The 19,146-nt window shown below is 49.7% G+C and overlaps 1 protein-coding gene across 1 annotated transcript in view; it reads right to left on the bottom strand.

The window, feature by feature from the left end:
- Positions 1–6,324: 6,324 nt before the first annotated feature.
- The window catches only part of LOC134347340 (pleckstrin homology domain-containing family H member 1-like), a 146,490-nt gene continuing 133,668 nt past the window's right edge, over positions 6,325–19,146 (bottom strand). Inside the window, exons 2-6 of the mRNA XM_063049736.1 lie at positions 14,107–14,219; positions 11,946–12,122; positions 11,487–11,584; positions 7,845–8,022; positions 6,325–6,736 (exon numbers count right to left, since the gene is read on the bottom strand). Coding sequence (XP_062905806.1) covers positions 6,476–6,736; positions 7,845–8,022; positions 11,487–11,584; positions 11,946–12,122; positions 14,107–14,219 — 827 coding nt within the window. The 3' untranslated portion in view covers positions 6,325–6,475. The remainder of the gene's footprint in view (positions 6,737–7,844; positions 8,023–11,486; positions 11,585–11,945; positions 12,123–14,106; positions 14,220–19,146) is intronic.

Genomic DNA, 19,146 nt, shown 5'->3' with positions numbered 1-19,146 from the left:
TTGGGTATGGAGTGAGTGTGTGTGTGTGTTTGGGTATGGAGTGAGTGTGTGTCTGTGTTTGGGTATGGAGTGAGTGTGTGTGTGTGTTTGGGTATGGAGTGAGTGTGTGTGTGTTTGGGTATGGAGTGAGTGTGTGTCTGTGTTTGGGTATGGAGTGAGTGTGTGTCTGTGTTTGGGTATGGAGTGAGTGTGTGTCTGTGTTTGGGTATGGAGTGAGTGTGTGTCTGTGTTTGGGTATGGAGTGAGTGTGTGTTTGGGTATGGAGTGAGTGTGTGTTTGGGTATGGAGTGAGTGTGTGTCTGTGTTTGGGTATGGAGTGAGTGTGTGTCTGTGTTTGGGTATGGAGTGAGTGTGTGTGTGTTTGGGTATGGAGAGAGTGTGTGTCTGTGTTTGGGTATGGAGCGAGGTTGGGTATGGAGCGAGTGTGTGTGTGTGTTTGGGTATGCAGTGAGTGTGTGTGTGTTTGGGTATGGAGTGAGTGTGTGTCTGTGTTTGGGTATGGAGTGAGTGTGTGTGTGTTTGGGTACGGAGCGAGTGTGTGTCTGTGTTTGGGTATGGAGTGTGTGTCTGTGTTTGGGTATGGAGCGAGTGTGTGTCTGTGTTTGGGTATGGAGTGAGTGTGTGTCTGTGTTTGGGTATGGAGTGAGTGTGTGTTTGGGTATGGAGTGAGTGTGTGTGTTTGGGTATGGAGTGAGTGTGTGTCTGTGTTTGGGTATGGAGCGAGTGTGTGTCCGTGTTTGGGTATGGAGCGAGTGTGTGTCCGTGTTTGGCTATGGAGTGAGTGTGTGTCTGTGTTTGGAGCGAGTGTGTGTCTGTGTTTGGGTACGGAGTGAGTGTGTGTCGGTGTTTGGGTACGGAGTGAGTGTGTGTCTGTGTTTGGGTACGGAGTGTGTGTGTGTTTGGGTATGGAGTGAGTGTGTGTTTGGGTACGGAGCGAGTGTGTGTCCATGTTTGGGTACGGAGCGAGTGTGTGTCCGTGTTTGGGTATGGAGCGAGTGTGTGTCCGTGTTTGGCTATGGAGTGAGTGTGTGTCTGTGTTTGGGTATGGAGTGAGTGTGTGTGTGTTTGGGTAAGGAGTGAGTGTGTGTGTGTTTGGGTATGGAGTGAGTGTGTGTGTTTGGGTATGGAGTGAGTGAGTGTGTGTGTTTGGGTATGGAGTGAGTGTGTGTGTTTGGGTATGGAGTGAGTGTGTGTGTGTTTGGGTAAGGAGTGAGTGTGTGTCTGTGTTTGGGTATGGAGTGAGTGTGTGTGTGTTTGGGTATGGAGTGAGTGTGTGTGTGTTTGGGTATGGAGTGAGTGTGTGTGTGTTTGGGTATGGAGTGAGTGTGTGTGTTTGGGTATGGAGTGAGTGTGTGTCTGTGTTTGGGTATGGAGTGAGTGTGTGTTTGGGTATGGAGCAAGTGTGTGTCCGTGTTTGGGTATGGAGCGAGTGTGTGTCTGTGTTTGGGTATGGAGCGAGTGTGTGTGTGTGTTTGGGTATGGAGTGACTGTGTGTGTGTTTGGGTATGGAGTGAGTGTGTGTGTGTTTGGGTATGGAGTGAGTGTGTGTCTGTGTTTGGGTATGGAGTGAGTGTGTGTGTGTTTGGGTACGGAGCGAGTGTGTGTCTGTGTTTGGGTACGGAGTGAATGTGTGTTTGGGTATGGAGCGAGTGTGTGTCCGTGTTTGGGTATGGAGTGAGTGTGTGTCTGTGTTTGGGTATGGAGTGAGTGTCTGTGTTTGGGTACGGAGCGAGTGTGTGTCTGTGTTTGGGTACGGAGTGAGTGTGTGTCCGTGTTTGGGTATGGAGTGAGTGTGTGTGTGTGTTTGGGTACGGAGTGAGTGTCTGTGTTTGGGTACGGAGTGAGTGTGTGTTTGCGTACGGAGCGAGTGTGTGTCCATGTTTGCGTACGGAGCGAGTGTGTGTCCATGTTTGGGTACGGAGCGAGTGTGTGTCCATGTTTGGGTATGGAGTGAGTGTGTGTGTGTTTGGGTATGGAGTGAGTGTGTGTGTTTGGGTATGGAGTGAGTGTGTGTGTGTTTGGGTATGGAGTGAGTGTGTGTTTGGGTATGGAGTGAGTGTGTGTGTGTTTGGGTATGGAGTGAGTGTGTGTCTGTGTTTGGGTATGGAGTGAGTGTGTGTTTGGGTATGGAGTGAGTGTGTGTGTGTTTGGGTATGGAGTGAGTGTGTGTGTGTTTGGGTATGGAGTGAGTGTGTGTCTGTGTTTGGGTATGGAGTGAGTGTGTGTGTGTTTGGGTATGGAGTGAGTGTGTGTTTGGGTATGGAGCGAGTGTGTGTCTGTGTTTGGGTATGGAGCGAGTGTGTGTCTGTGTTTGGGTATGGAGCGAGTGTGTGTGTGTGTTTGGGCATGGATGAGTGGAGTTGGGTGTGTCTGTGTTTGGGTATGGAGCGAGTGTGTGTCCGTGTTTGGGTATGGAGTGAGTGTGTGTGTGTTTGGGTATGGAGTGAGTGTGTGTGTTTGGGTATGGAGTGAGTGTGTGTGTGTTTGGGTATGGAGTGAGTGTGTGTGTGTTTGGGTATGGAGTGAGTGTGTGTCTGTGTTTGGGTATGGAGTGAGTGTGTGTCTGTGTTTGGGTATGGAGTGAGTGTGTGTTTGGGTATGGAGCAAGTGTGTGTCCGTGTTTGGGTATGGAGCGAGTGTGTGTCTGTGTTTGGGTATGGAGCGAGTGTGTGTGTGTGTTTGGGTATGGAGTGAGTGTGTGTGTGTTTGGGTATGGAGTGAGTGCGTGTCTGTGTTTGGGTATGGAGTGAGTGTGTGTGTGTTTGGGTAAGGAGTGAGTGTGTGTGTGTTTGGGTATGGAGTGAGTGTGTGTGTTTGGGTATGGAGTGAGTGTGTGTGTGGGTATGGAGTGTGTGTGTGTTTGGGTATGGAGTGAGTGTGTGTGTGTTTGGGTATGGAGTGAGTGTGTGTGTGTGTTTGGGTATGGAGTGAGTGTGTGTCTGTGTTTGGGTATGGAGTGAGTGTGTGTCTGTGTTTGGGTATGGAGTGAGTGTGTGTGTTTGGGTATGGAGTGAGTGTGTGTGTGTGTGTGTGGAGTGAGTGTGTGTGTGTTTGGGTATGGAGTGAGTGTGTGTGTGTTTGGGTATGGAGTGAGTGTGTGTGTGTTTGGGTATGGAGTGAGTGTGTGTGTTTGGGTATGGAGTGAGTGTGTGTGTTTGGGTATGGAGTGAGTGTGTGTCTGTGTTTGGGTATGGAGTGAGTGTGTGTTTGGGTATGGAGCGAGTGTGTGTGTGTTTGGGTATGGAGTGAGTGTGTGTTTGGGTATGGAGTAAGTGTGTGTGTGTTTGGGTATGGAGTGAGTGTGTGTGTGTTTGGGTATGGAGTGAGTGTGTGTGTTTGGGTATGCAGTGAGTGTGTGTGTTTGGGTATGGAGTGAGTGTGTGTCTGTGTTTGGGTATGGAGTGAGTGTGTGTTTGGGTATGGAGCGAGTGTGTGTCCGTGTTTGGGTATGGAGCGAGTGTGTGTCCGTGTTTGGCTATGGAGTGAGTGTCTGTGTCTGGGTATGGAGCGAGTGTGTGTCTGTGTTTGGGTATGGAGTGAGTGTGTGTGTGTTTGGGTAAGGAGTGAGTGTGTGTCTGTGTTTGGGTATGGAGTGAGTGTGTGTCTGTGTTTGGGTATGGAGTGAGTGTGTGTGTGTTTGGGTATGGAGTGAGTGTGTGTGTTTGGGTATGGAGTGAGTGTGTGTCTGTGTTTGGGTATGGAGTGAGTGTGTGTTTGGGTATGGAGCAAGTGTGTGTCCGTGTTTGGGTATGGAGCGAGTGTGTGTCTGTGTTTGGGTATGGAGCGAGTGTGTGTGTGTGTTTGGGTATGGAGTGAGTGTGTGTGTGTTTGGGTATGGAGTGAGTGTGGGTCTGTGATTGGGTATGGAGTGAGTGTGTGTGTTTGGGTACGGAGTGAGTGTGTGTGTTTGGGTACGGAGCGAGTGTGTGTCTGTGTTTGGGTACGGAGTGAGTGTGTGTTTGGGTATGGAGCGAGTGTGTGTCCGTGTTTGGGTATGGAGTGAGTGTGTGTCTGTGTTTGGGTATGGAGTGAGTGTCTGTGTTTGGGTACGGAGCGAGTGTGTGTCTGTGTTTGGGTACGGAGTGAGTGTGTGTCCGTGTTTGGGTACGGAGTGAGTGTCTGTGTTTGGGTACGGAGTGAGTGTGTGTTTGGGTACGGAGCGAGTGTGTGTCCATGTTTGGGTACGGAGCGAGTGTGTGTCCATGTTTGGGTATGGAGCGAGTGTGTGTCCGTGTTTGGGTATGGAGCGAGTGTGTGTCCGTGTTTGGCTATGGAGTGAGTCTCTGTGTCTGGGTATGGAGCGAGTGTGTGTCTGTGTTTGGGTATGGAGTGAGTGTGTGTGTGTTTGTGTAAGGAGTGAGTGTGTGTCTGTGTTTGGGTATGGAGTGAGTGTATGTCTGTGTTTGGGTATGGAGTGAGTGTGTGTCTGTGTTTGGGTATGGAGTGAGTGTGTGTGTTTGGGTATGGAGTGAGTGTGTGTCTGTGTTTGGGTATGGAGTGAGTGTGTGTCTGTGTTTGGGTACGGAGTGAGTGTGTGTGTGTTTGGGTACGGAGCGAGTGTGTGTCTGTGTTTGGGTATGGAGCGAGTGTGTGTCTGTGTTTGGGTATGGAGCGAGTGTGTGTGTGTGTTTGGGCATGGAGTTTGTGTCTGTGTTTGGGTATGGAGCGAGTGTGTGTCCGTGTTTGGGTATGGAGCGAGTGTGTGTCCGTGTTTGGCTATGGAGTGAGTGTCTGTGTCTGGGTATGGAGCGAGTGTGTGTCTGTGTTTGGGTATGGAGTGAGTGTGTGTGTGTTTGGGTAAGGAGTGAGTGTGTGTCTGTGTTTGGGTATGGAGTGAGTGTGTGTCTGTGTTTGGGTATGGAGTGAGTGTGTGTTTGGGTATGGAGCATGTGTGTGTCCGTGTTTGGGTATGGAGCGAGTGTGTGTCTGTGTTTGGGTATGGAGCGAGTGTGTGTGTGTGTTTGGGTATGGAGTGAGTGTGTGTGTGTTTGGGTATGGAGTTGAGTGCGTGTCTGTGTTTGGGTATGGAGTGAGTGTGTGTGTGTTTGGGTAAGGAGTGAGTGTGTGTGTGTTTGGGTATGGAGTGAGTGTGTGTGTTTGGGTATGGAGTGAGTGTGTGTGTGTTTGGGTATGGAGTGAGTGTGTGTTTGGGTATGGAGTGAGTGTGTGTTTGGGTATGGAGTGAGTGTGTGTGTGTTTGGGTATGGAGTGAGTGTGTGTCTGTGTTTGGGTATGGAGTGTGTGTGTGTGTGTTTGGGTATGGAGTGAGTGTGTGTGTGTTTGGGTATGGAGTGAGTGTGTGTGTTTGGGTATGGAGTGAGTGTGTGTGTTTGGGTATGGAGTGAGTGTGTGTCTGTGTTTGGGTATGGAGTGAGTGTGTGTCCGTGTTTGGGTATGGAGTGAGTGTGTGTCTGTGTTTGGGTATGGAGTGAGTGTGTGTTTGGGTATGGAGTGAGTGTGTGTTTGGGTATGGAGCAAGTGTGTGTCCGTGTTTGAGTATGGAGTGAGTGTGTGTGTGTGTTTGGGCATGGAGTTTGTGTCTGTGTTTGGGTATGGAGCGAGTGTGTGTCTGTGTTTGGGTATGGAGCGAGTGTGTGTGTGTTTGGGTATGGAGCGAGTGTGTGTGTTTGGGTATGGAGCGAGTGTCTGTGTCTGGGTATGGAGCGAGTGTGTGTGTGTTTGGGTATGGAGCGAGTGTGTGTGTGTTTGGGTATGGAGCGAGTGTGTGTGTTTGGGTATGGAGCGAGTGTCTGTGTCTGGGTATGGAGCGAGTGTGTGTGTGTTTGGGTATGGAGTGAGTGTGTGTGTTTGGGTATGGAGTGAGTGTGTGTGTGTTTGGGTATGGAGTGAGTGTGTGTGTGTTTGGGTATGGAGCGAGAGTGTGTCTGTGTTTGGGTATGGAGTGAGTGTGTGTGTGTTTGGGCATGGAGTGTGTGTCTGTGTTTGGGTATGGAGTGAGTGTGTGTCTCTGTTTGGGTATGGAGTGAGTGTGTGTCTGTGTTTGGGTATGGAGTGAGTGTGTGTGTTTGGGCATGGAGTGAGTGTGTGTGTTTGGGTATGGAGTGAGTGTGTGTGTGTTTGGGCATGGAGTGTGTGTCTGTGTTTGGGTATGGAGTGAGTGTGTGTTTGTGTTTGGGTATGGAGTGAGTGTGTGTCTGTGTTTGGGTATGGAGTGAGTGTGTGTGTTTGGGTATGGAGTGAGTGTGTGTGTTTGGGTATGGAGTGAGTGTGTGTGTTTGGGTACGGAGTGAGTGTGTGTCTGTGTTTGGGTATGGAGTGAGTGTGTGTGTTTGGGTATGGAGCGAGAGTGTGTCTGTGTTTGGGTATGGAGCGAGTGTGTGTCTGTGTTTGTGTATGAAGCGAGAGTGTGTCTGTGTTTGGGTATCAAAGTTGCTGGTGAACGCAGCAGGCCAGGCAGCATCTCTAGGAAGAGGTGCAGTCGACGTTTCGGGCTGGAAACCTTCGTCAGGACTGTTCATCGACTGATCGTTTCCACGGATGCTGCTCGACCTGCTGAGTTCCTCCAGCGCGTTGTGAGTGTTGCTTTGACCCCAGCATCTGCAGAGTATTTTGTGTTTACCTTCACTGTGTCTTGTAGACAGTGCTCCAGATCCTTTCCAGAGGGGTCATCTGTGAAGAGCGCAAATCCCGACTGCGATGCTTTCCGCATTCCTATCTCCTGGTTCAACGTGTTCAGGAATTCCTCCACAGTGGTGGAACCGTCAAACCCCACGACCTGGATGGAAGACAGCAGGTGAGGAGGGGAGGCTATGGTTTGAACTCCCCCACCATGCGTACAGGCACACACCACCTCAACACTGGGAGCACATCTGGGGAGTACGTCACCCCAACATCGAGACCCCACAAAGCAGCTGACAGCTCGGGATGAACCAGCCGCTGAGGCACTCTCAAGGCGGACAGTGCGTCCACTTTCTCATTGGCAATCTTGTCCTAACTTCCAAAAGAAAACTCAAGCCTCTCAAATGGAACCAGATTACTCAATGAAGTCCTCAGACCTAATTCTAACCTTGACTGAACTGCCCAGCATCAAAGGTCTGCAGTACACTGTAATTTACTCCTTCAGAGACGGTCAGAATCTGACTGAAGTAGAGTCTCAGCCATTTTCCTCCCTTCCTTTAACCTGCTCATTTTCTCTGTGCAAGGGCTTTGTGACTGAATGGCACAGACACAGGCTGCCTTGTCTATTGAAAATCCCAAAGTAATGACGTGAGGCTGTAGGGGCAAGTGAAAATTCAATCCTCCCACTCCCCAAGGTACGAGCAACGTCTCTGACAATGAGCTGGCTGCTTTGCTACGGGAGGCGGCACAGAGGCACTGTAGTACAGGTGCTGCCTCTCACCTTCAGAGACCCGGTCCCGTCCTGTCGTCCGGTACTGTCCGCCTGGAGTCTGCACATTGTCAGTAGCCCCTGGTTTACAAGCCAGTCGCAGAAACTTGGTGGTGGTGGTGGGGGGGGGCGGGGTTGATGGGACTGTGGGGTGGACCAAGTGGGATTAGTGTAGGAGTAATGGGTGGTTGATGGTCAGTACAGACTCAATGGGTTGAAGGGCCTATTTCAATGCTTTATATGACTCTTCAGTGCAATGCATTTGTTATTACAGGATTCACTCTCTAATTCTGTTATTTTATTTGTTAATAGCTCATTAAGTGTATCACATTATCAGCAGTATTTATGCTAAGTACAGCTTGTTACACTTCAGCAAAAACGTTCTGAAATCTTTGCGAACGTTGACTTATTAAGGGGGTTCAGGAATGAAGCAGGGGAGCTGCTGACGAGTGACTGTCACACCTCATTGGAGCTGCATGCACCCACCACTACTAACCTGGTAAGTTCCATTCATGAAGTGGACAGGGATACTGAATGGCAGAGAGTGGTGATAAGGGTTTCGAAGGAGGATCGACATTGTCTCCATCCGCGACGGCTTGGCCTCACGGTCCCCGTTCTGCAGTGTGCGTTCCAATGACCTCTGGCAGTAGATGGAGTATTTGCCAATCTCTGTCCTGAGGAGGGAAGGGAGAGAGACCAGTGCCAAGAGATTACTGCGTGGAGCTCTGTCCAGAAGTCTCCTCCAATAACTGCAGTTACCAAATGATCCCAAGGTATTCCTTCAACAGCACGGTATCTCCTCCTTGAAAGAGGTAGATCAGAATGGGATGAAGGTGGTGGCTAACACCCAATACCTCTCTTGGAATAGGGCTCAGATCCTCCCCAGATCAAGGGGTGACTGTCCCGTCTCTTTGTCACCAACCTTTTGCATCCCAGTGAGGGTTTAAGAGCTTCAACGCAATGCCCAACCAAAATGGGTTCAAAATACCAGCCTCGATTTGAGCACAGTTCAGATTACCCCTCCCAACAAACTGGAGGTTGTATTTTTTGGAGGCCCAGAAAAGGGCAGAGTAGTGACTGGCTTTGGATAGGGCAGAACCCCTTCTGTGTCCAACTGAATGCACGTGGATCAGGGCAGAACGGTCTTAATTATTCACTTCTGACATGTGGACGTTACTGGCAAGACCAGACTTAGTTACTTAGCATTTAAAGATTGCATGGATGAACTACAACAATTGTTCATCCCAGTTTGGCAAAAGAATAAATCAAGGAAGGTAGTGCACCCGTGGCTGACAAGAGAAATTAGGGATAGTATCAATTCCAAAGAAGAAGCATACAAATTAGCCAGAAAAAGTGGCTCACCTGAGGACTGGGAGAAATTCAGAGTTCGGCAGAGGAGGACAAAGGGCTTAATTAGGAAGGGGAAAAAAGATTATGAGAGAAAACTGGCAGGGAACATAAAAACTGACTGTAAAAGCTTTTATAGATATGTAAAAAGGAAAAGACTGGTAAAGACAAATGTAGGTCCCCTACAGACAGAAACAGGTGAATTGATTATGGGGAGCAAGGACAAGGCAGACCAATTGAATAATTACTTTGGTTCTGTCTTCACTAAGGAGGACATAAATAATCTTCCAGAAATAGTAGGGGACAGAGGGTCCAGTGAGATGGAGGAACTGAGCGAAATACATGTTAGTACGGAAGTGCTGTTAGGTAAATTGAAGGGATTGAAGGCAGATAAATCCCCAGGGCCAGATGGTCTGCATCCCAGAGTGCTTAAGGAAGTAGCCCAAGAAATAGTGGATGCATTAGTGATAATTTTTCAAAACTCTTTAGATTCTGGACTAGTTCCTGAGGATTGGAGGGTGGCTAATGTAACCCCACTTTTTAAAAAAGGAGGGAGAGAGAAACCGGGGAATTATAGACCGGTTAGCCAAACGTCGGTGGTGGGGAAACTGCTGGAGTCAGTTATCAAAGATGTGATAACAGCACATTTGGAAAGCGGTGAAATCATCGGACAAAGTCAGCATGGATTTGTGAAAGGAAAATCATGTCTGACGAATCTCATAGAATTTTTTGAGGATGTAACTAGTAGAGTGGATAGGGGAGAACCAGTGGATGTGGTATATTTGGATTTTCAAAAGGCTTTTGACAAGGTCCCACACAGGAGATTAGTGTGCAAACTTAAAGCACACGGTATTGGGGGTAAGGTATTGATGTGGATAGAGAATTGGTTAGCAGACAGGAAGCAAAGAGTGGGAATAAACGGGACCTTTTCAGAATGGCAGGTGGTGACTAGTGGGGTACCGCAAGGCTCAGTGCTGGGACCCCAGTTGTTTACAATATATATTAATGACTTGGATGAGGGAATTAAATGCAGCATCTCCAAGTTTGCGGATGACACGAAGCTGGGTGGCAGTGTTAGCAGTGAGGAGGATGCTAAGAGGATGCAGGGTGACTTGGATAGGTTGGGGGAGTGGGCAAATTCATGGCAGATGCAATTTAATGTGGGTAAATGTGAAGTTATCCACTTTGGTGGCAAAAGTAGGAAAACAGATTATTATCTGAATGGTGGCCGATTAGGAAAAGGGGAGGTGCAACGAGACCTGGGTGTCATTATACACCAGTCATTGAAAGTGGGCATGCAGGTACAGCAGGCGGTGAAAAAGGCGAATGGTATGCTGGCATTTATAGCGAGAGGATTCGAGTACAGGAGCAGGGAGGTACTACTGCAGTTGTACAAGGCCTTGGTGAGACCACACCTGGAGTATTGTGTGCAGTTTTGGTCCCCTAATCTGAGGAAAGACATCCTTGCCATAGAGGGAGTACGAAGAAGGTTCACCAGATTGGGATGGCAGGACTTTCATATGAAGAAAGACTGGATGAACTGGGCTTATACTCGTTGGAATTTAGAAGATTGACGGGGGATCTGATTGAAACGTATAAAATTCTAAAGGGATTGGACAGGCTAGATGCAGGAAGATTGTTCCCGATGTTGGGGAAGTCCAGAATGAGGGGTCACAGTTTGAGGATAAAGGGGAAGCCTTTTAGGACCGAGATTAGGAAAAACTTCTTCACACAGAGAGTGGTGAATCTGTGGAATTCTCTGCCACAGGAAACAGTTGAGGCCAGTTCATTGACTATATTTAAGAGGGAGTTAGATATGGCCCTTGTGGCTACGGGGATCAGGGGGTATGGAGGGAAGGCTGGGGCAGGGTTCTGAGTTGGATGATCAGCCATGATCATAATAAATGGCGGTGCAGGCTCGAAGGGCCGAATGGCCTACTCCTGCACCTATTTTCTATGTTTCTATGTTTATGTTTAACTCCCGGAGACTTGGGAAGGTCATGATAAACCTTTCTCTTGCAAGGCTTTAAGGAATATACGCAGCCCAGAAACAGGCCATTGCTCCCGCACCACTTGATAAAACTGAGCAGCAGTTGGTTAGGCTTCTTCATTAGGGCAATTAAAGACAACCGTGATGCTGAGGTGTGGCTAGTCATAGGGTGCCTGGATTACCACCCCAGTAGCAGAACTGCTGCAGGACTGAGTTGTGTGTTATTGCCACTGAATGCACTGGTGCTTTCAATGAAGGAACACTAGTGATAGACCCGAGTTGGTGTCCTTATTGAATGTGTGGAACGCTGAGGTGAATTCCAAACTAAGCCTGGAAACCAGTGGTCTTGGTCAAGTTGCTGAGAAATGCAAGGTACACTTCGAAAGAAAATAGGAAGCAGAACAGGCCATTCAGCCCCTCGAGCCTGTCCTATGCTGACCTCAACTCTTCTTCTGCATCAGTTCCCCAAATCCCTCAATTCCTTCATCTTTCAAATAATTTTCTATCTCCACCTTAAATGTATCTACTGAGCTGCAACCTTGGGGCTGAGAATTCCAGAGCTTCACTATCGGAGAGGCAGCAATATCCCATTCTGTAGGGACGGTAGGACACAGGCATTGGAAAAGACCTTGCACATCCTTTCCTCCCTCACCGCCAGACAGTGGCAGACAACCTGTGGGAGAACAACACTTCAAAGGTATACCACGATGTTAGAAAGAGCCAACTCCACAGCACTGGGAAGCGGCTCTTGCATTTGAATCCCACCCTGCAGCTTTGCTCCCACCTTTGCAGGTCTCCTACCTGGGGTCCGCGTTGCGCTGGAGGTGAAGCTTGAGATACCACAGGAAGTGATGCTGGGGTAGGAAAAGAGCGACACACAGCGCCAGGAGCTGCCAGCACTGGACAGGGAGCAAGAAGCCATAATCATAGAGAGTCCATTGAATACTGGGCAAAAGCTACAACCTATACTGAGGCTCAGCTCAATGACATAAATTCAACAAAAAATAGCTAATAGATATCAGGGATCTCTGAGTGATGAGTGAATTCAATAATAGTGAAGATTTCCAGAATGTATGAAGTATTTTCCCACCATGTTATCTTCAATCTCATCTCACAAATGTTGACTACTGTACTGAAACGCCCAGTAAAACTCCATCCTTCAGTAGGGAAACTTTAACGCCAGATGCGGCAGCATAAAGCCAGCTCAGATAGCAATCTGTGAGGTGTCGATGAGTCTCGGCTTGCCGCGAGCGTGGTTACCTGTATGAGGGAGAAGTTGTGTGACTGCCTGTTGCTGGTCTGCTTGATGAACTGACAGTAGATTTCGTTCTGTAGCTCGGTGTGCGTCAGGCAAACCTGAAGTGCGTTCTGAGCCAACGACACGTGGTAGTCAATTGAAGGTGCTTCCACCAGCACGTTGATGAACAACTGGCATGACTGGGGAAAGAGTACAAGTGAGGTGAGGGACATTAATCAGTTCCCCGAGCACCACAACTGACCGGGAACAGAGACGTGGATGAACACGTCTGATCAAAGAACAACAACTCAACCACACTGGCGTAAGCAACCGCGGCCGGGTGAGGCTGACGAACCCCAGCTGGGTGCGTGAGTCATGCAGTTGACAACATTTGGATTGAGTGCCAACTGTGCATCAGACACAGACAGCCTTGCCAGGTGTACGCAGGGTTTACGAAACAGAGGCAACTCACGTTCATAACCATCACCCCTGCTTATCTTGGACACTTTGATGGTATGAAAAGCTTCCATCTGCCCCTGTCAACTCAGCAGAGAAGCTCAGTTAGGTATGAGATCGTGGGTTGTGAGATGGGGTAGGTGTGTGTTGCTAGCGTGGCAGGGTGAGAGGCGTGGAATGTCACTCAAAAGCGCCACATCTTTTTTGGCTGCCCCAGAGCTTCAGGACGGTGCAGGTACAAATTTGAGAAATATGCAAGCTGGCAGCTGGGAAGTTGTTCAATTAACTTGCACTACAGATACAAAAGCCAAAGAGCACGAACCTCCAGAATCATGGGAAGTTTCTGTCCCAGTTATCAGACTCCTGAATGGAGCTCTCATACACCAAGAGATGAACTTTCGATCTATCTTGCTGCGGCTTCTGCACTTTGTCTGTCTGGACTGAACTTTCGTTGTAACTGTTCTATTTTATTCTGCTTTTTAAAAAGATCTTTTATGATCTTGATAAGATTATGTTTGGTATAATCTGTTGGGGTGGCATGCAAAACAAAAGTTTTTCTACTGTATCTCGATACATTCAGCAGGAGGAGGAGGGAGGAGAAGATGGCAGTGCGAAGCAGCGCGCGCGGCCGTTCTGAATGATATCGTATGTGTAACTAGGGGCCGCGCACAATCCGGATTTGATGGGGGACAGCCGTGAAGCGCAGAGGAACATCTGGAGCAACTTCTGAAATGCCTGCTTTGCTGCGGCTGCTACTGTGTGATCGAGAATCTCTGGAGACGAAGTCCCCAAATCCTCAGCTTTGTGTATTGCCTGTTGCAGGGGCCGGGGTCGAAGTGCTCGGCAGAGATGGTGCTCGGTGTCAAATAGGTGGTCGGAGGCTCGGAGTTTTTCGGATGGACTCAGAGTTGGACTGTGGTCGGATGCTTCCGGGATGCTGCACCGGCAAGTTGGCGGCGCTGGAGGTTTACCGTCTGCGTGAGATGAAGGGACTTTCGAGAGACTCTGAGACTTTTACTGTGCCGTGGTCTGTTCTTATTAAATTACAGTATTGCTTTGCACTGTTGTAACTACATGTTATAATTATGTGGTTTTTGTTAGTTTTTAAGTCGGTTTGTCATGTGTTTTTCGTGATATCATTCTAGAAAAACATTGTATCATTTCTTAATGCATGCATTACTAAATGACAATAAAAGGGGACTGCGTGTCCTCATAATCATAATAATAGAACAAACCAGGTCTCTCTCTGCATCTCTTCCCTCCAACCTATCAGAAAAATCCCAGAGAAAGGGAGGAGAGTGGAGAATCACAAACAAGAGCTACACACAGAAGGTGCTGGAGGAACTCAGCAGACCAGGCTGCCTCTATGGGAAAAGGTACAGTCGACGTTTCGGGCCGAGAGTGGAGAATCGAAGGGTTCACTGACTGGATGAAGTGATAGACGGGGCTCGGGACTGCCCAGGAGGCCAAGTCGGGTGGGCAGCTGTTTGTCAGGAGGAGGTTAAGGACACAGGAGGGATATAGCCACAAAGACATTTGAAACTGGAGGTGATGGGGTTCTGAGGCCAACACAACTCAACAAGGGAAAGCTTGGAAGGGCATGTGAGGCAGTCACACTACACGTACTGTTCAACAAAATAAAGTATTTTGAGTGAGAAAGCTTTAGTGCTTTGCATCCTGTTAATGCCCCACGCCAATAAGAGCTAACACAGAGTACCGAGCTTTTACCTTAAAGAGTTTCAGTGCTTCTGTCTGCAGAGCGTTGGAGGGGAGGGTGGTAAGGGCATTGAGGATGCTGTCTTTACTGCAGCACAGGACTGGGTGCTTCCAGATGGGCGAGTCTGCAGGAAACAAAGCAAGAGGCAGCTGTCACGTGGTCCCTGCATTCTGAAAGCACACGGCTGCTCAGGGTCTACAGCATTCTAGGAGAGTCCAGATTCATCGTGGGGGGCTGGGGTTCTCTTTGCTTCACCAAGTTGCTGTCCAAAGGGTACTGTGTGGTTATCACCCAATATTGGCACCAAGGCTCTTCCCGCCCACCCCACCCCTACTCTGGATAGTGCCCAGACCTGGAAGGTTTGCCACCGTCTGGGGCCCCTCCTGCACTAAGTGCTCAAGTATAATTCCTGCTAAGACCAACAGGTCAACCTGTTGGATAGGGCTGGCCCCCCCAGACTGCCAGTTGTTGCGATGGAGACGGATGCTGGAGGAATAGAAGAGCCAGAGTGAATTCCAGACGATGTGAAACGATCCACTCCACTTCCGCTGAAAAGCACAATATTGGAGAAACAGGCCGTTCGGCCCTATGGCCACTGATGGTATTTATGCTCCTCAACCTTCTCAGCACATCTTCCCTTCCATTTCCATTTCATCTGCATACTCAACAGGCCCACAAATTCATCTCCAGTGTTTAATGAGCGTGAAGTAAACGGGGTCACTGTGAGTTTAAAGGGAGAGTGGGAAACGGGATCTCAGTAAGTTGAAAGGGAGAGTGGGAAACGGGGTCTCTGTGGGTTTAAAGGGAGAGTGGGAAACGGTGTCTCGCTGGGTTTAACGGGAGAGTGGGAAACGGGGTCCCGGTGCGTTTAAAGGGAGAGTGGGAAACGGGGTCTCAGTGAGTTTAAAGGGAGAGTGGGAAACGGAGTCTTGCTGAGTTTAAAGGAAGAGTGGGAAATGGGGTCTCAGTGAGTTCAAGGGAGTGTGAAACTGGGTCTCGGTGCGTTTAAAGGGAAAGTGGGAAACAGGGTCTCAGTGAGTTTAACGGGAGAGTGGGAAACGGGGTCTCAATGAGTTTAAAGGGAGAGTGGGAAACGGTGTCTCGATGGGTTTAACGGGACAGTGGGAAGCGGGGTCTCAGTGAGTTTAAAGGGAGAGTGGGAAACGGGGTCACTGTGAGTTTAAAGGAGGAGTGGGAAACGGGGTCTCAGTGAGTTTAAAGGGAGTGTGAAACTGGGTCTCGGTGCGTTTAACGGGAGAGTGGGAAACGGGGTCTCAGTGAGTTTAAAGGGAGTGTGAAACTGGGTCTCGGTGAGTTTAAAGGAAGAGTGGGAAATGGGGTCTCAGTGAGTTTAAAGAGAGAGTGGGAAACAGGGTCCCGGTGCGTTTAAAGGGAGAGTGGGAAACAGGGTCTCAGTGAGTTTAAAGGGAGAGTGGGAAACGGGGTCCCGGTGAGTTTAGAGGGAGAGTGGGAAACGGGGTCTCAATGAGTTTAAAGGAAGAGTGGGAAATGGGGTCTCAGTGAGTTCAAGGGAGTGTGAAACTGGGTCTCGGTGCGTTTAAAGGGAGAGTGGGAAACGGGGTCTCAGTGAGTTTAACGGGAGAGTGGGAAACGGGGTCTCAATGAGTTTAAAGGGAGAGTGGGAAACGGTGTCTCGATGGGTTTAACGGGACAGTGGGAAGCGGGGTCTCAGTGAGTTTAAAGGGAGAGTGGGAAACGGGGTCACTGTGAGTTTAAAGGAGGAGTGGGAAACGGGGTCTCAGTGAGTTTAAAGGGAGTGTGAAACTGGGTCTCGGTGCGTTTAACGGGAGAGTGGGAAACGGGGTCTCAGTGAGTTTAAAGGGAGTGTGAAACTGGGTCTCGGTGAGTTTAAAGGAAGAGTGGGAAATGGGGTCTCAGTGAGTTTAAGGGAGTGTGAAACTGGGTCTCGGTGCGTTTAAAGGGAGAGTGGGAAACAGGGTCTCAGTGAGTTTAAAGGGAGAGTGGGAAACGGGGTCCCGGTGAGTTTAAAGGGAGAGTGGGAAAAAGGGTCTCAATGAGTTTAAAGGGAGAGTGGGAAACGGTGTCTCGATGGGTTTAACGGGACAGTGGGAAGCGGGGTTTCAGTGAGTTTAAAGGGAGAGTGGATAACGGGGTCTCAGTGAGTTTAAAGGGAGAGTGGGAAACGGGGTCTCAGTGAGTTTAAAGGGAGAGTGGGAAACGGGGTCTCTGTGGGTTTAAAGGGAGAGTGGGAAACGGGGTCTCTGTGGGTTTAAAGGGAGAGTGGGAAATGGGGTCTCTGTGAGTTTAAAGGGAGAGTGGGAAACGGGGTCTCAGTGAGTTTAAAGGAAGAGTGGGAAATGGGGTCTCAGTGAGTTCAAGGGAGTGTGAAACTGGGTCTCGGTGCGTTTGAAGGGAAAGTGGGAAACAGGGTCCCAGTGAGTTTAACGGGAGAGTGAGAAACGGGGTCCTGGTGTGTTTAAAGGGAGAGTGGGAAACGGGGTCTCTGTGGGTTTCAAGGGAGAGTGGGAAACGGGGTCACTGTGAGTTTAAAGGGAGAGTGGGAAATGGGATCTCTGTGGGTTTAAAGGGAGAGTGGGAAACGGGGTCTCCGTGGGTTTAAAGGGAGAGTGGGAAACGGGGTCTCTGTGAGTTTAAAGGGAGAGTGGGAAACGGGGTCTCAGTGAGTTTAAAGGGAGAGTGGGAAACGGGGTCCCGGTGTGTTTAAAGAGAGAGTGTGAAACGGGGTCTCTGTGGGTTTAACGGGAGAGTGGGAAACGGGGTCTCAGTGAGTTTAAAGGGAGAGTGGGAAACGGGGTCTCGCTGAGTTTAAAGGGAGAGTGGGAAACGGGGTCCCGGTGCGTTTAAAGGGAGAGTGGGAAACGGGGTCTCGGTGAGTTTAAAGGGAGAGTGTGAAACGGTGTCTCTGTGGGTTTAACGGGAGATTGGGAAATGGGGTCCCGGTGAGTTTAAAGGGAGAGTGGGAAACGGTGTCTCAGTGGGTTTAAAGGGAGAGTGGGAAACGGGATTCCGGTGAGTTTAAAGAGAGAGTGGGAAACTGGGTCTCGGTGAGTTTAGAGGGAGAGTGGGAAACGGGGTTTCAGTGAGTTTAAAGGGAGAGTGGGAAACGGTGTCTCGGTGGGTTTAACGGGAGAGTGGGAAACGGGGACCCGGTGAGTTTAAAGGCAGAGTGGGAAACGGTGTCTTGGTGGGTTTAAAGGGAGAGTGGGAAACGGTGTCTTGGTGGGTTTAAAGGGAGAGTGGGAAACGGTGTCTTGGTGGGTTTAAAGGGAGAGTGGGAAACGGTGTCTTGGTGGGTTTAAAGGGAGAGTGGGAAACGGTGTCTTGGTGGGTTTAAAGGGAGAGTGGGAAACGGTGTCTCGGTGCGTTTAAAGGGAGAGTGGGAAACAGGCACCCGGTGAGTTTAAAGGGAGAGTGGGAAACAGGGTCTCTGTGGGTTTAACGGAAGAGTGGGAAACGGGGACCCGGTGAGTTTAAAGGGAGAGTGGGAAACGGGGTCTCGGTGAGTTTAGAGGGAGAGTGGGAAACGGTGTCCGGGTGGGTTTAAAGGGAGCGTGGGAAACGGGGTGTTAGTGGGTTTAAAGAGAGAGTGTGAAACAGGATCCCGGTGGGTTTAAAGGGAGAGTGGGAAACGGGATCACTGTGAGTTTAACGGGAGAATGGGAAACGGGGTCTCAATGAGTTTAAAGGGAGAGTGGGAAACGGGGTCTCGATGGGTTTAAAGGGAGAGTGGGAAACGGGGTCTCAGTGAGTTTAAAGGGAGAGTGGGAAACGGGGTCTCAGTGAGTTTAAAGGGAGAGTGGGAAACGGGGTCCCGGTGGGTTTAAAGGGAGAGTGGGAAACGGGGTCTCGGTGAGTTTAAAGGGAGAGTGGGAAACGGGGTCTCAATGAGTTTAAAGGGAGAGTGGGAAACGGGGTCTCTGTGAGTTTAAAGGGAGAGTGGGAAACGGGGTCTCGGTGAGTTTAAAGGGAGAGTGGGAAACGGGGTCTCGGTGGGTTTAAAGGGAGAGTGGGAAACGGGGTCTCGGTGAGTTTAAAGGGAGAGTGGGAAACGGTGTCTCGGTGGGTTTAAAGGGAGAGTGGGAAACGGGGTCCCGGTGAGTTTAAAGGGAGAGTGTGAAACTGGGTCTCGGTGAGTTTAGAGGGAGAGTGGGAAACGGGGTTTCAGTGAGTTTAAAGGGAGAGTGGGAAACGGTGTCTCGGTGGGTTTAACGGGAGAGTGGGAAACGGGGACCCGGTGAGTTTAAAGAGAGACTGGGAAACGGGGTCTTGGTGGGTTTAAAGGGAGAGTGGGAAACGGGGTCTCGGTGAGTTTAAAGGGAGAGTAGGAAACGGTCTCGGTGTGTTTAAAGAGAGAGTGTGAAACGGGGTCTCGGTGAGTTTAAAGGGAGAGTGGGAAACGGGGTCTCGGTGAGTTTAAAGGGAGAGTGGGAAACGGGGTGTTGGTGGGTTTAAAGGGAGAGTGGGAAACGGGGTCCCGGTGAGTTTAAAGGGAGAGTGGGAAACGGGGTCTCGGTGAGTTTAAAGGGAGAGTGGGAAACGGTGTCTCGGTGAGTTTAAAGGGAGAGTGGGAAACGGGGTCCGGGTGAGTTTAAAAGGAGAGTGGGAAACGGGGTCCGGGTGAGTTTAAAGGGAGAGTGGGAAACGGGTTCTCTGTGGGTTTAAAGAGAGAGTGGCAAACGGGGTCCGGGTGAGTTTAAAGGGAGAGTGGGAAACGGGGTCTCGGTGAGTTTAAAGGGAGAGTGGGAAACGGGGTCTCGGTGAGTTTAAAGGGAGAGTGGGAAACGGGGTCTCGGTGAGTTTAAAGGGAGAGTGGGAAACGGGGTCTCGGTGAGTTTAAAGGGAGAGTGGGAAACGGGGTCTCTGTGGGTTTAAAGGGAGAGTGGGAAACGGGGTCTCGGTGAGTTTAAAGGGAGAGTGGGAAACGGGGTCTCGGTGAGTTTAAAGGGAGAGTGGGAAACGGGGTCTCGGTGGGTTTAAAGGGAGAGTGGGAAACGGGGTCTCGGTGAGTTTAAAGGGAGAGTGGGAAACGGGGTCTCGGTGAGTTTAAA

Source organism: Mobula hypostoma, chromosome 5 (assembly GCF_963921235.1).
Source record: "Mobula hypostoma chromosome 5, sMobHyp1.1, whole genome shotgun sequence".
Taxonomy (NCBI): Eukaryota; Metazoa; Chordata; class Chondrichthyes; order Myliobatiformes; family Myliobatidae; genus Mobula; species Mobula hypostoma.
This window is presented reverse-complemented; position numbering and strand designations above follow the sequence as displayed.